Source organism: Danio rerio, chromosome 11 (genome assembly GCF_049306965.1).
Source record: "Danio rerio strain Tuebingen ecotype United States chromosome 11, GRCz12tu, whole genome shotgun sequence".
In the NCBI taxonomy this organism is placed as follows: Eukaryota; Metazoa; Chordata; class Actinopteri; order Cypriniformes; family Danionidae; genus Danio; species Danio rerio.
Window position 1 is genome coordinate 38,595,944 of NC_133186.1, and position 16,535 is coordinate 38,612,478.

At 39.2% G+C, this 16,535-nt stretch overlaps 1 protein-coding gene across 4 annotated transcripts in view; it reads left to right on the forward strand.

Moving 5' to 3' along the window:
• grm2b (glutamate receptor, metabotropic 2b) overlaps nucleotides 1-16,535 on the forward strand; it is a 58,436-nt gene that overhangs the window by 39,834 nt on the left and 2,067 nt on the right. For 3 of the 4 annotated variants that reach the window (XM_005172912.6, XM_005172914.6, NM_001287547.1), the window contains 2 exon segments: nucleotides 8,392-9,229; nucleotides 10,775-11,838. In XM_005172912.6, coding sequence (XP_005172969.1) covers nucleotides 8,392-9,229; nucleotides 10,775-11,838 — 1,902 coding nt within the window. 4 annotated transcript variants of the gene reach the window in all.

Sequence of the window (16,535 nt, forward strand, 5' to 3'; positions counted from 1 at the left end):
ATAGTGCTTCATCACATTTCTTGACATTCATGACTTTTCTTCTTATAATTGCTGGTTTTCATTATTCAGTCAGCCATGTTGCAGATTGTAAACAAAGCCGCTGAACTGAATGAAATATGCACATTTTGCTGATTATTGCTGCTGAAAAGGATCGACTTTTTCATGTTTTGGCCTGGACTCAGTGGTGTGAAGTAACTAATTACAAATACTCAAACTACTGTAATTCTCTGGAATTGTAATTTACTAAGTAGTGGTACTAAATGTGTACTTTTACTTTCCCTTGAGTACATTTTTAATGCAATATATGTACTTTTATTTTCCTTTCCTTCAATCTGCAGTAACTACTTTATTTTTTCCTGTCTATGGAGATTAGAAAAATCATTCCTGTGATTCCAGTCCAATCAAATCACACATAGAAGGTAAATCACATCATAATGAACTACCTCAAGGCATGCAGCAAACTGTCTGAAAGCATTAAAGTGTCCAAGAAGATGTCTAAAATCTTTACACGCATTGACCCAGAGAGTGTTTAGAAGCATGTCACTGATGAGAAGACGACGAATGTTTACTGTATGATGAACGAAATGGCCTTAAACACGCAGCAGGCACAAGACGTCAACATGACGTCAGATTGACGTTTTACCCTAACATCATGGATGTTGCATTTTGTTTGGAAATGAAAATCAGGTTGATGTCAATGTCCAACCTAAAACCAACCAAATATCAATGTCTATGATGTTACAGCTTGATGTTGTGTGGAAGTTACCACTATGATGTCTATCAGATGTTAGATTTTGGTTGCCATACTGACGAATAAATGTCAGTATTGGACATCAATATGACGTCAGTTTAAGATATTGACTGGACATTGGATTTTGATCACTTTCTAACAACCTAAAATCAATCAAATATTATCATTTGATGTCATTGTTGGACATCAAAATAATGTTGTTCTTAAATGCTGGCTAGACGTTGCATTTTGGTCACCTGACATCACAACCTAAATCTAACCTAATATTAATGTCTTATGACGTCATGTGCCTGCTGGGCAATAACAAAATGCACTACAGAATGTTACGTTTACACACACATACACAAATTACATGCAAATGCATCAGGTTTTTACAGTGTAATGCTCACTACTCTTGAGTACTTTTGAAAGGGCTACTCTTTACTCATACTTTGAGTAGTATTTACAACAGATACTTTCACTCCACTTGCACTACATTTTTAGGCAAGAAATGGTGACCCAATAACTTCAGGTTTTTGTTTTTGTTTTTATTATTCAGGTTTTTCTATTTAAATACGCACTTTTTTTACTTTTACAATTTTTTTGTTAGTGTGCCTTAAAAAAACATCTCATCATTCTGGGTTATTTTTAAACAATTTATACTGTGTCATCACATTTCCTGACATTCACGACTTTTTTTTCTCATCATTGCTGGTTTTCACGACATGTCATTAATCAGTCAGCCATGTTAAAGAGCAAACATAAACAAAACCACTGAACTGAATGAAATATGCACATTTTACTGATTAATTATAAAAAAAACATTTTTAAAAAAACAACGTTTGGGCACCCCTGATCTAAATAGTCTCTCAGTCTCTTAATTTTGTGTCATATTGGACAATTTAAATACATGCCTTGGGGTTGTTCTGATGCAATTTCTCTACGATTGGATGTGAATCGCAATTTCTAGGACTGAATACGAATCACAGGACTGAATACTCTACTTAGTGAATCAAATATAAAAATATCCAAGGAAAAAATAAGCAGTGACTGCAGGTTGTAGGAAAATTGTAGAATAAAAGTACCAACGCAGCACTAAAAACGTACTCAAGTGAAAGTAAAAGTACACGTTTTTAAATCTACTTAGTAAAGTAAACTGTAAAAAAATGCTGGGTTCCACACAATTCCTTCATGTTGTCCCAACACAAATCAATTACTTAATGTAATTGTTCTTGCAAATTTAAGTGGATTGAACCTAAATATTAAGCTAGAATAAGCAGCAAAAGTCATTTGAGTGTACAATTTCTAAGGAAAAAATATTCAATTACAGTAATTTGAGTATTTTTTATGTGTAACTTTACACCACTGGGTAATTTCAGGGTTAATTTAACTAGATAAACGCTCCTAATTTTGAACAAATAATAAATCGATAGATGTAAACTACTTTTCTGAAATTTTCTCATTTTTGATTACGATTCAGTGTCAGTTTTAGCAGAGGTGAGATGCCAAACTTGAGCTCTTCGTCTGTGCACATGTCTAAATGAATCAGATTTTCTCAATTCCTCCTTTTAGCAGACTGTCTGCTCTCCCTCAGGCCTGAATGAAGCGAGCGCTTTAAGTGTTCTTGTCAGAAAGTGACAGTGAGTTCACCACCCATCAGCTCCAACGTCTGTCAGCTGAGAGCTTAAACCAACAACTACAACCAAAGCTTTTGGCTGATTTATAAACAAGTATTTAATTATCCCATCCATCGTAATTGGACTAAAAACAGTCATGTGAATCATCATCTCTAGCTTCTTTGGATTTTTCAATGAAAGATTTCCAAGTCTAAAATCCAGTTTCAAAATGTCCTCATCAAATATGTCTAAGATATACTAAATACATTATTTTTATGATTCTCTAATCACCTTTGAGCAATCACCTGTAATATTTTCCTCCTGTAAATACCTTGACCGCATGCATCTAAAAAACTGCTATTAAAAAGCTTGACATTTCTGAATGAAGGTGAATGAAAAGTAAATTACTCATAATAACAACACCAAAGGATTTTTTAAACACCTAAAACACCTACCTGTGTTAGTGTGAATTTAACACACAGATTTCAGTTATTACTCGTAAGTCCTTGGAGTCTTTATCATCACCGTAATTTGCAGTGCAAGGAGCTTCTCAGACTAATCAGACACTGAAAACAGAAGAAAATGCAAATTAGAAATCTTCTGTCCTTTTGTGATCACACATTACTCATTTGCAATGCAATACAAATAAAAACATTTTATAGTCTAATGAATCTTTAAAAATTCAAGATATTCATCATTCTTAAAATTAAATAAAATAATTGCCTTGTACATTAGTTCCTTGAATGCATATCTCACAAGTTCAAGGCAGAAAATAGGACTGATTATGTAAATGGATGATGGAAAATGGAAGATTTGGTAGTAAATCTTGAGTAAATTTATTAACATTCACGTTTATGCTTTCATCCAGAGACAAAGTAAGTTACAAGCACAAGTAAAAGGAGCAGTATACACTCAATGGCCACTTTATTAGGTACAGCTTACTAGGACCGATTTGGACCCTCCAGAACTGCCTTAAACCTTTGTGACATAGATTTAACAAGGTACTAGAAATGTTCCTCTGAGATTTTGGTCTATATTGACATGATAGCATCATGCAGTTGTCGGCTGTACATCCATGATGCGAATCTCCAGTTTCATCACATCCCAAAGGTGCTCTATTGGATTGAGATCTGCTGACTGTGGAGGCCATTTGAGTACAGTGAACTCATTGTTATGTTCAAGAAAGCAGTTTCAGATGATTCGTGCTTTATGACATGGCGTGTTATCCTGCTGGAAGTAGTCATCAGTAGATAGGTACACTGTGGTCATAAAGGGATGGACATGGTCAGCAACAATACGCAGGTGGACTGTGGTGTTGACACAATGCTCAATTGGTAGTAATGGGCCCAAAGTGTGCCAATAAAATATCCTCACACCATTACACCACCACCATCAGCCTGATTTATTGATACAAGGCAGGATGGATCCATGCTTTCAAATTCTAAATCTACCATCTGAATGTCACAGCAAAAATTGAGACTTGTCAGAGCAGGCAATGTTTTTAAAATCTTCTATTGTCCAATTTTGTTGAGCCTGAACACATTATAGCCTCAGTTTTCTGTTTTTAGCTGACAGAAATTTGTATCAACGTGCAGTTGGACAGGTGTACCTAATAAAGTGGCCAGTGAGTGTATGTATTTTTAATAAGTTATGAAAGTGTCTGGTGTGAGGAAAGAATGTGTCCTACAGGTCGTTAATTAAGCCCACTTACCTAATTGATCCACACCAATGCTTGCACAATGTTTTCCAAAAGCAACGACTGTTGATAAGAAAGTGTCTGGTGGACCTGAAGAGGAGAGTGTGTGTCGTACAGGTGGTTTATCAAGCCCACTCACCTGATTGGTGTACCTAATTAAGTGGCCAGTGAGTGTATGTATTTTTAATAAGTTATGAAAGTGTCTGGTGTGAGGAAAGAATGTGTCCTACAGGTGGTTTATTAAGCCCACTTACCTGATTGATCCACACCAATGCTTGCACAATGTTTTCCAAAAGCAACGACTGTTGATAAGAAAGTGTCTGGTGGACCTGAAGAGGAGTGTGTGTGTGTCGTACAGGTGGTTTATCAAGCTCACTCACCTGATTGATCCACACTAAGAATGGCACAATGTTTTCCAAAAACATGGACTGTTGATAAAAGCGTCTGGTGCATACTGAGAAGAGAGAGTGTGTCCTACAGGTGGTTTATCAAGCCCACTCACCTTGATTCACATTAAGACTTGCACAATGTTTTCCAAAAACATAAACTGTTGATAAGAAAGTGACTGGTGCATGCGGAGAGGAGAGAGTGTGTCCAACAGGTTGTTTATATAAAACTGATAAATGAATATTCAGTGGCAGGCTGACTGGAGAGTGATTTTACAGAATATTGTACCCCTCTTGGATTAATAGTTGATTTAATATTGGAATCTGAAAGTGTATCAGGCAGGCAGTAAAGTAAAAGCAAATAGGCGAAGTGAATAAATAGCATTACAATATCCCCCCAGTTATGCCATCCTGGCGACAGACCTGCTGTCTTCTCTTTCCTCTGTCAGTGTTTTCACTGAAATGATGAATAGCATCCAATTCAGATTTTGATGGTGTGTCATGGCCTGAGGAAATCATACACCATACCTAACATTATCATTTTGTCTGCTAGCACAGTTATCTTGCGTGATCAGAATTAGGTCTGTCTGAGTCCCATGAAACTATGGCCTGAAACGATAGGCTCAGATGAGGGAGATAGGAAAAGAGGACAGAGGTAAGAGCTGCATCTTTTTTTCTTCCTCCCACACTAGGAAGAATGTTAGGGGACATTTTGCACTCACCAAGATTGCACAATGCATCTATGGGTCACTGACTTATTGGCAAACTGGGATTTTTAATTTATGGTATAAACTATGCAGCTGAACGGCAAAACAAGCCTATTTTTTTGAGCTAATTGACTAAACAGTTGCTCTACTTTTGCTCTAGTAATGGTTGCACTGTTTTTTAAATACTATATTTGTACTTGCCAGATATGAGGCTAGTTATATAAAGGGTAGCTTTAAATGGACAATTTACATAAAAATTTCAACATTTTCTATTATCAAGGGGTTTCAGACCCTTTTCAGCTTCGTTTTTCTGTTAAACATAGGATATTTTCAATGTTGAAAACTGCTTGCCATTGACATCGAAATAAAAAAACAATTGTTATAGAAGTCAATGTCTACTAGTTTCCGACATTCTTTAATAGAGCCCATATTTTGCACTATAAAAGGTCATATTTTGGTTTTGGGGGTCTCCAACAACAGGCTTACATACATGCAAGCTCAAAAAACACTTTCATTGTCTTATAATAGGGGTCACCAATCCTGGTCCTGGAGGGCCGGTGTCCCTGCAGGGTTTAGCTCCATCTTGCCTCAACACACCTGCCTGGATGTTTTAAGTATAACTAGTAAGACCTTGATTAGCTTGTTCAGGTGTGTTTGATCAGGGTTGGAGCTAAAATCTGCAGGACACCGGCCCTCCAGGAACAAGTTTGGTGACCACTGTCTTATAATATGCATTTATTTTTACCTAATTATGCCAACAACTCTCATTTGATTTGTTCAGCGATTCATTTGTTCCCAAATCCCTCCTTAGCGCAATGCTAATCTGCGCTTATTGATCCGATGACCCAGTCTGTTGTGATTGATCAACTGCGTTTAGCGCAAGACAGAGAGAAACACCCACCACAGCTATGAAGTATCACCCAGAGTATGTGAGAGCCCAATACAGGAATGCATTGAAGCAATGCTGTTAAACACCAGCATATTACTCTAATGTTAACCCTAACCCCAAGTAACGACACACATTCAGTGTTAATCCACACTGTGGCCAAAGTTCAACTATTTTGAAAATTGACCACGCATGTGAGGAACAGCTGATGGTGGCCATAGCTAAGGCAAACGGCAGAGGATCGTGAGTTCAGAAACGCATTTAAATCAGTAAAGGAAGAAGCACGCCTCACGTTTTTAACATGGTTTTGGACGCAATGTGAATAGCCCCATACAGATTCAACCTGTGAAATACAGTACAAGCACTGATCTGTAATAGATACATGATTACAAGCTGCACGGAGCGATTACAAGTTACAACACACAATTAAATACATGTTCTGATACAGAGGAAGAAGAAACTGGTGCATGTGAACTGTAATGCTGTGTTCACACCAGACGTAGTATGCGCTGATAAATCGTGCTATTAGCACGTAAATAGACACGTGAACATATTGAGTTTACTTGCTTTATTCATGCGTCAAATTCACAACACATGTGGATTCGCATCATGGGTGGGGGTTCTGTCTGCTCTCTGACTCTAGCTTTGCTGCTAAATGGCCAACATGGATTTTACTGAGAGAATAACTGTGTTTGTGTGCTTTTATGAAGGCTGAAAAACAGCGTAGATTCGTTTGGTGCCGTGTCTGAGTCCACTAGATCCATACAGAGGTGCACCCAACTCTGTGAGTTCATACTTCTCCAGAAACTATACCTGGATGAAAGCTTTTAGCGGTGCTTCCGACAGAGCCGAGCCTAGTTTGATGAACTGTTGTCTGGTGTCGGCAGGAGGATTTTCCATCGGGTATACCAACAACAGGTGATACGTCATAATCACGCCCCTACAAGATAAAAGCTCCTGATTGGTTAACGCGGTGTGAATGTCCGCTGAAGTTCAGATTTTTCAACTCGAGCGATTTGCATGTCAATCGCACAAAACGCTCAACTCCCACCACTTCATTCACACAAATCGTGTTGTTCGTGCTACCTCATTCATGCAGATCATGCTGCAGGATGTCTAGTCACGTTTTTGCATTGACTTAACATGTTAATTACTCCCAAATCTCTGTCAAAGCCCCATACATAATAGTCTCTGCTGGTCGTTCCTTTAATAACAAACAGCAGATGAATCCCACACTCCAGCATAGGTTATTGTATCAATCATCAGAAAAACAACAGTAACAAACACAGCACATGGTTGCCTATACTGTGGTGTTGTTGTGACAATAAACTTAAACCCTTTATTCCCCGCAGCCATATCTGTTAGGGATCATCATCTGTGTCATGATCAGTCCTGTGATCCCCGCGCTGCACTAGTGTCTGAAGGGAAATGCACTTTACCGTTTTTAACGGATATAATACAACATATTTTGTGATGTACTATATCCACGTCAACTCATTCAAGCAAAATATCCAAACTCAATTCGATTAATTTACTCAACTCTAAGTTGACTATTTTGTTAAATAATCAATAGTTTTAAACAGTGCACTTTCGGGACTTAAACCTCAGCATGGATGGTCATTTTCAAAAACCCATAATAGGGGCTCTTTACAATATTATTCTTTGTTTTCAACAAAAGAAAGAAAATGACCATTCATTTTTGCATGAACTCATTAAAGTTAGGTGCATGGATAGGTTTAGTTCATGCAGTGACAATACTTAATATGCACATGCAAAACAGGACTGTAAAGGAAAGTGCTATCCTATGTATTTTAGGTCAAAATCCTGCATCTATTATGTCTTGCAATCCTGTGTAACTGCATTCTAAGTCATTTACAGTCTTCTCTTAGGAAAAACCCATTCTATGCAAATTAGGCTCAATATAGATTACCCCATATTTATGGAACCTAGTGTCATTTGTCTGGGGTAATTAGCATTCCACTGTTGCCACCCACAGAACCAAGACAGTACACAGAAATTAAAAAAAGATTAACACATTCTACTGTTTACATCATTAGTAGATTAAATAAAGTAGAAATGTACAGGATTTCTTCAAAGAAACAACTAAATCTAAACAACCTTGCAACATCCTCTGAAAACCCCAGAAAGTCTATTCTAAAAGTGAAAATGTAATGTGAAATGAAGGCTAAGAGGGCATTGTTCCTTCACTTCTCACACCTACAACTCCTGCCAATGCTAAGAATCAAACCAGTGATTTTTGAGCTGCATATCTGGCTCTTACCAATTAGCAAAAATCTTCACATTGCAAATAAAATGGCAATAAACTATGAGGCATACATGCAACTAATTATTATTATTTTTTCTTTGCAGGTGGCAAACCTTCTTAGACTCTTCCAGATCCCACAGATAAGCTATGCTTCTACTAGCGCCAAGCTCAGCGACAAATCCCGTTACGATTATTTTGCCCGAACTGTGCCCCCAGACTTCTATCAGGCCAAAGCCATTGCTGAGATCCTGCGGTACTTCAACTGGACCTACGTTTCCACTGTAGCCTCAGAGGGTGACTATGGTGAAACCGGCATCGATGCGTTTCAACAAGAAGCCAGAGTACGGCAAATCTGCATAGCAACTTCAGTAAAAGTCAGCCGCTCGGTGAACCAAGGAAATTACGAAACAGTTATTCGATCACTTCAGCAGAAAGCCAACGCCAAAGTTGTGATCCTCTTCACCAGGAGTGAAGATGCAAGGGAATTGCTTGCTGCCGCAGCCAGGATGAATGTTACCTTCATTTGGGTGGCCAGCGACGGCTGGGGAGCGCAGGAGAGCGTAGTCCATGACAGCGAGAAGGCCGCAAATGGGGCTTTCACCATTGAGCTTGCTTCGTACTCCATCAGGGAGTTTGAGGACTATTTCACCAAGCTAACGCCAGAGTTAAACACAAGGAACCCATGGTTTAGGGAATACTGGGAGCATAACTTTGGTTGTAATCTACAGGACCACGGTTGTGCCAGTAAAAGCCTGAGAAACGACTTGTTTAAACCAGAATCAAAGATCATGTTTGTGGTGAATGCAGTCTATGCTATGGCCTATGCCCTACATAACATGCGGCAAGCTGTGTGCCCCAATACCACAAAAGTGTGTGACGCTATGAAGCCAGGCAATGGGAAAAGGTTCTACCGGGAGTTTATTCTCAAGACTAAGTTTGATGGTGAGTAAAATTAGCAACACAGTAAAAGCTTTCACGCTTTGTTCAGTTCAGACTCTTGCAATACAGCATGTCCTCCTCACCAAATGAATGTGTAAGCTCTTTAATTATATATCTAATATTAGATTCAATCAATGTAAAATTGATTTGCCACTCATTGAAAGACTTCCCAATGAAAGCTTCAGATGTTATTACATTTATAGAAAAAAACTTACTTTTTCAAATGATCAGACAGCTGCAACTGGTCTCAGTCAGAGCTTAGATGGTATACTGATTTACTGTATGACTTTTTAATAGAAAAATCGTTCAGCTTTAATGTTGTCAAATATATTTATAATGGGCCATTTCCACTGAGTGGTATGGTACAGTACGTTTTTATGGCCGTTTCCACCGTCAAAAGGTACCTAAAAGCGAACTGTTCCATTCCAGTTTTGGGTATCCTTTGCAAAGTGTACCGAGCTCAACAAAAGGGTACCAAAAGGTGGAGCTAGACACGCAACTGAACACTATTGGTTTACGGAGATACAATACTCACTCATGCAACAAGCCACAATGAAAACAAAGTAAGTGCCATGTTTTAAATACACAGCCGAGAAACTACATTGTAATAGCATACACGTATAATTGACCATAAGCCATGGTCAACCCAAGCTCAAAAAAACCTTGTCGTCGTTGATGAACAGCCACAGACAAGAAGAGCATAATCTGCCCTGTGCCCCATAGCGGTTTCGATTTCTCCTGTGAACTTGCCTCGAGTCTGTAAATAACAAACTTTCTAAGCTGATAATAATAACGTGCGCTTGATTATTGAAGTGCTTATGACATTCAATCTTTTCAGACGCACAAAAAAAGAAGCCAGAAAAAACAAAGGAGCAAAGGATTCCTTCAGCAGTCTAAAATATGTACACAAACTGCCATGTTTAACTATTATCATCACCTTTTGGGCTATTATGAACTTGGAATGATGGAATTCCATGTGCTGGTGAAGATTAAAGACACTTAGAGGTTTACACTGACTGGGATATATGTTTGAACCCAAGTAAGGTCTAAATCTATGCTTGTGTAGTTTTTCTGTAATTAGTAACATAATTGATATTGTAAGGGTCTGTATGTCTTCATATATTTTGCATTTATTTATTTATTTTATATAATTGCAGACGTTATAGTAGGCTATTTCGCATCATTGATCTGGAATTATAATCAAATCAAGTGTTGTAAGAAGTTCTTCTCATTTGATATGTGAACGTCACACAGCTTTGCTTTTGCCATTTTCTTGAGCGAGAATGACATCGGCTGAAACTTTGTCGCACACCACACCCACCAAAAGAGTATCATTGTACCCTTTTAGCAGTGAAAACGCAAGCCTGATAAAGGTGATCTGTACCAAGCCATACTGTACTGTAGCACTCAGTGGAAACCGGCCAAAAGATTAGCTACCATTACATCAATAACGTATTAATAAAGTAAGACTAATTGCGCAATATTTGTAAAACAAATAAATATTGCATGTACTCTGTGGATAATTTAATGTTTTCAAACCTTTTTCAGCTCCCTTCAGGCCTGCCGACACTGAGAATGTGGTACGGTTCACCTCATTGGGTGACAGTTTGGGCCGCTATAACATCTTTCACTACCGCAAAGAGGATAACAAGTATGTCTACCGGAAGGTCGGCTATTGGGCACAGGGCTTAGTGCTCAATACCAGTCTGGTGCCTTGGGCTGGTGGAGTAGCTCCTACATCCCAGTGCAGTGACCCGTGCCAACCCAATGAAGCAAAAAGCATGCAGCCTGGGGATGTATGCTGCTGGATTTGCATCCCATGCCAACCCCACCAATTTCTCCTCAATGAATTCACCTGTGTGGACTGTGGATTCGGACAATGGCCCCTCGCTAATTTGACAGGGTGCTATGAGCTTCCAGAGGAGTACATCCACTGGTCGGATGCATGGGCTGTGGGACCTGTCACCATTGCCTGCCTGGGGATGCTTTGTACACTTGCAGTTGCTGGGCTTTTCTTACGAAGCAATGACACACCGGTGGTGAAAGCTAGTGGAAGAGAACTGTCTTACATCCTGTTATTTGGTGTGCTCCTGTGCTATGCCATGACCTTCATTTACATAGCCAAACCCTCAGCATTTGTGTGCGCCCTGCGTCGCCTGGGCCTTGGCACCTCCTTTGCAGTTTGCTACTCTGCTTTGCTGACGAAGACCAACAGGATTGCTCGGATCTTTGGTGGGGCAAGAGACAGCGCCCAACGACCACGCTTCATAAGCCCTGCCTCTCAGGTAGCAATCTGCGCTGCATTGATCTCTGCCCAGCTCTTGGTGGCTCTCGTCTGGCTGCTTGTAGAGGCGCCGGGGGTCAGGAAAGAAGTGGGTCCAGATCGGAGAGATGTGGTGACTCTGAAATGCAACAGTCTAGACTCGAGCATGCTGGTGTCGCTCAGCTACAACTGCATCCTCATCATCCTCTGCACATTCTATGCCTTCAAGACCAGGAAGTGTCCAGAGAACTTCAATGAGGCCAAGTTTATCGGTTTCACCATGTACACCACCTGCATCATCTGGCTGGCCTTCCAGCCCATCTTCTATGTCACTGCCAGTGACTACAGAGTAAGTAGGAGAGATTTGTGATAAGAACAAGTTTGAAGGTGCATGTCAAATTATTGTGGTAATGTTATCTATTTCAGTGGTTCACAACCCTGTTCCTTAAGTGCTTATCTAGACTCTGTGGCCAAACTCGTTCCTGGAGGGCCAGTGTCCTGCAGATTTTGGGTGCTTTCACATCTGTAGTTCGCTTCATTTGGTCCGGACGAAGGGCAATAAATGATACATTGTTGCATTTTCTGCCGTCTTTTTCACACCAAACTGCTGGCTTTGGTCCGAACCAGTTGAAACGAACCAAAATGCAGTAATCTGACAAAATCCACATCTCTCATTGGCCAGATGTTATTGATCATATTTCCTAAACTGCTCATTGATTAGTTAGAATTCACGTGCTGGTAAATGCCAATAAACTCCCACAGGTAAACAAAACCGGCAGACACAAAATGTCGTTTTTACTCTGGAGGGAGGACTGCGCTGACTGATTGCATCCCTGCTTTAGACAAACTATACATTTCGAGAATGAAGCACGGCTGCGGCTGGAAAACAGTGTTTTAATGCGTCGCTCGTCACTTCAGGAGGAGGCGTAAATTAATTTAGCTAAACTGCGACATGGTCATCTTACGGAAATATTACCAATGATCCATCAAGTAATGTTTCCCCTCTCTCTGTTGGTAAAGCGCTGTCAACAAATATTTTTCCTCCATATCCCATAATGCACAGCGTATCGGCCTACGGGAGCTGGATTAGTCCAAAAGTTGCAGTACTTTTTGCGGTTGGACCTGTTTTAGTACGGATCATATTCTCTATAGAAACTAACTGGTCCAGGGTTCGTTTGAAAGCGTACCGAGACCACCTCTTCAAGCAGGTCTCGGTACGCTTATTTGGTCCGCTTTTGGTGCGCACTCGAGTACGATTGCTGCATTCTCACCTGCCCAAACGAACCGTACCAAAAGGGAAAACGAACTCTAGTGCGATTCAATAAAACTAAATAAGGCAGGTGTGAAAGCACCCTTTAGTTCTAATCCCAATTAGACACACCTGAACCAGCTAATCAGGCTCTGTCTAGGTATGCTAGAAACTTCCAGACAGCTGTGTTGAAGAAAGTAGTAGTTAAACCAGGGATAGGCAAACTCAATCCTAGAGGGCTGGTGTCCTGCAGTTTTGCTCCATCTGAATTAAACACACCAGCCTGTAGCTTTCTAGTGATCCTGAAGACATTGATTAGTTTGTTCAGGAGTGTTTGATTAGTGTTGGAGCTAAATTCTGTAAGGACACTGGCCCTCGAGGAACAAGTTTGCCCATACCTGAGATAAACTATGCATGACACCAGTCCTCAAGGGCAGAGTTTGGGTCACCCTGGTCAATGCCTATGAAGTTAAATCCAGTGTATTGATTAGGCAGGTTATTGATTTTCCAACCTGACTCTAGGAAGGTGAGAATTTATTTCTAACTTGCAAAACACCTTTCTAAAACCTCAAGTAATCTAAAAGTCTTTGATTAACTAGTTGAGGTGTGTTTAATTGTGTTGAAAGCTAAACTTTATCCTCCAAGATTGGACACCTGGGGTTATGGGAAGGCATTATGGCAGGGTTCTTCAATTCTGCTCCAAGAAGTTCAGGGTCCCACAGAGTTTAGTACCAACCCTAATCAAATATATCTGCCTGTAATTTAAAAGAAGACCTTGATTAACTGTTTTGATTATGATTAGATGAAACTCTGCAGGACAGTAGACCTCTAAGAGCAGAATTCTGAAATTGTAAATTAGCGAGATAACGTGCAGTACTGGAGCTATTCAAGAGCAGGGGTGGGAATCCCTAATCTATTTCAAATGATCAAATTATGTCAAACACTGCAAGTTGGAAACCTGTAGTCATCGACTTCCATAGCATTTGTCTTATCCACTATGGTAGTCAATGGCTACAGGTTTTCAGCTGTCATGAATACCTAAAAACAAAAAAACTCAAAATAAAGTTAAAAAAAAAAATCTACAGAAGGAAGAAACTCATTAAGATTTGCAACTACCTGACTGAGTAAAATTTTAGTTTTCGTTGAACTATCCCTTAGAACAAAACGTCATGCTTAAGGTGACAGTGTTAATGCTAATAAAAATAACAGTAAATAATGATTCAAAGATTCTGCTGATTCATAATATTTATGACAGATGATTAAACTTACTTAGTCTTTTTCCAAGTCATAATAACGCCAAACAAGAGGTTACATTTAGAGCTGGCCTCTGGCTCTTTCACTCAGACAAATTCAGTCCCTCAAACATGCAGTACAGTGATGTGAATGTCTAGTCGATACAGAAACACTATCTGAGGGATGAGGGCTGCCAGTCTCATGTTATCAGGAGACTCGTTGCTGCAAGGCGAGAGATGTCAGAGCTCCGTTAGTGACACAGTAAACACGGTCATCAAGAATGGCCCCTGGCTGAGAGTGGCAATCCCTGGACCGCATACATTTTACAACACCATCACACTATCCACAGAGAATTACACCCAGATCAGTTAGGTGCTGTCAATATCAGTGCTGGAGGGCTGTGTAGCGTCAGCCAGTTAACCTTTGGAAGGAGAGATGGGACTATATCTGAAGGTTAACTGTCAGGAAACTGATTTAAAAGATTTATGTTTCACCACCTGTGAAATAAAGTGTTTTTTGGCTTGGGAGCTTCTCTGTCTGAATAAACTAGAGGTCCAGAGATCTCCCAGAGACCTACTTGCTGTCTATTATTTCAAAGACTGACTTTCAAAGGATGATTTCAGAGGAGTCATTGTGATGGACTCATTTTAGTACCCATTATTGTTTGAATGTTCATTTTTGCTAGCTCACATTGTTATTATTTGGGAAAACAATTAATCCATTAAAAGTAAAATTGTTTCAAAATCAAAGTCAGACCAGTTGTTTTCATGTTTGGAGTGGCGGATCTTCTCTGTTGAAGTCAGTTTGAAGGCTTCAGCCCCAATAGTATTAATTATGGCCCTCTTACCGCTAGTTTGCTATTAGGAAATGGTGTGCAAACAAAAGCTATGCCGCTACTCAATAGTGTTTCATTTGGAAGTACATCAACAGACATCAAATAAGTTTCAGCAACTTCTGGTTCACTCTGATGTTAAATTTCAGTATTTCAGAACAGAACTTCTGTTCAGAACAGAAAAGAAGTATATTTTGTTATAATGGAGTAGCTGGGTAGGGTTTTTTTGCGTATCATTCCCTCATAGCAAACTAATGGTAAAAGGGGTGCGGTTAAGATTATTGTGGCTGAAGTGTTAAACTGATATCATCAGATAAGAAATACCACTACACAAGCTGATGCAAATGATCAGATTTTGATTGAAGATTACCAAAACATTTTTTTCCAGTGGAATAACTTGCACTGATTAATTGTTCACCTAAAGACTAACAATGTGCGCTAACAAAATAAACATAATAAAGTTTGATTTCACATGGATTTTAAATTCCAAAGTAAAAAAGAAATTACAGTAATTTACAAAATAGGAGGAGAAACTGAGAAATGAGACATCCTAGTGTCTGCGTCGACAGATGTGGCCATCACATGCAATCTTCAGAGGGTGCAGCATGCAAAATGAGATGCTGCTAGGGTGCTTTTCAATCAGTAGGACTTCCAAGGGTATGAGTTTCCAGGATAAGGTGGGTTTAATTAGGGTTAGAGGCTTGGAGCTAAATCAGGATTGTCCAATCTTTGTCCTGGAGGGCCACAGTCCTGCAAGTTTTATCTTCAGTACACTTGCCTGGAAGTTTGTAATGGAGTCTGAAGACCTTGCATTAGGTGGGCTTGATTGGGTCAAGAGCTAAACTCTGTAAGAAAGTGATTTCAGCATACCTTAAAGCAGTGTTTCACAAAGTGGGGGTTGGGACCCCCTGGGGGATTGCGAGACAATGAAAGGGGGATCGCTTGGTGATTTCCAAAAATCTCATATATTTTATTAAACTATTACAACTATCATATTTTATCCATAACATAAAGAATAGAAAATATTTTTAACTTATAATATATTTTTATATACTTATATAATATTATAAAAACAAGCAAATAAAAAAATCATAAGCCTTTCAATTTTTTTTTCCATTGGATTGCGACCCCGCGGTTATTATGCTAGATTAACATCACAGCAATAGCGTTAGTTGCAGCAGATTGATTTCATGGAACAATGTTAAACTGATACCTTCATAGCACTCACATACATTAAAAATGGCCATGACTGAACCAGGTGATCTCCAAGTGGCTCGAAGTCTCTATTATTAAACCAAGAATAGTCTTGTGCTATAAACAATGTGCTCACTATTCTCATTAAGTGAAATTAATATTAGAATAAACAAATAATGATTATAAAAAATAGACTGTTGTACTTTTTTGTCGTCAATAAGTTTGTTTATATAGTTCCTATTGGTGTGTGTGCACCATTGTGTGCTGTATTTGTATGCTTTTAATCACCTCAGAGCATAGAGGGGGTCCTGAGTCACTGGTGTTGTTAATTTAGGGGTCGCGGGCTGAAAAGTTTGAAAACCCAGGCCTTAAAGGTATAGTTCATCAAAAACTGAAAATGCTGTTATCATTAACTCAAATAGGTTTAAGACACAAAAAGATTGAACACAGTAGTAGTTATTTTTAAAGATATCAGTAACCTGTATCAACTGACTTCCATATTATTTGTTTGTCCTACTATGGAATTCAATGGTTAGAG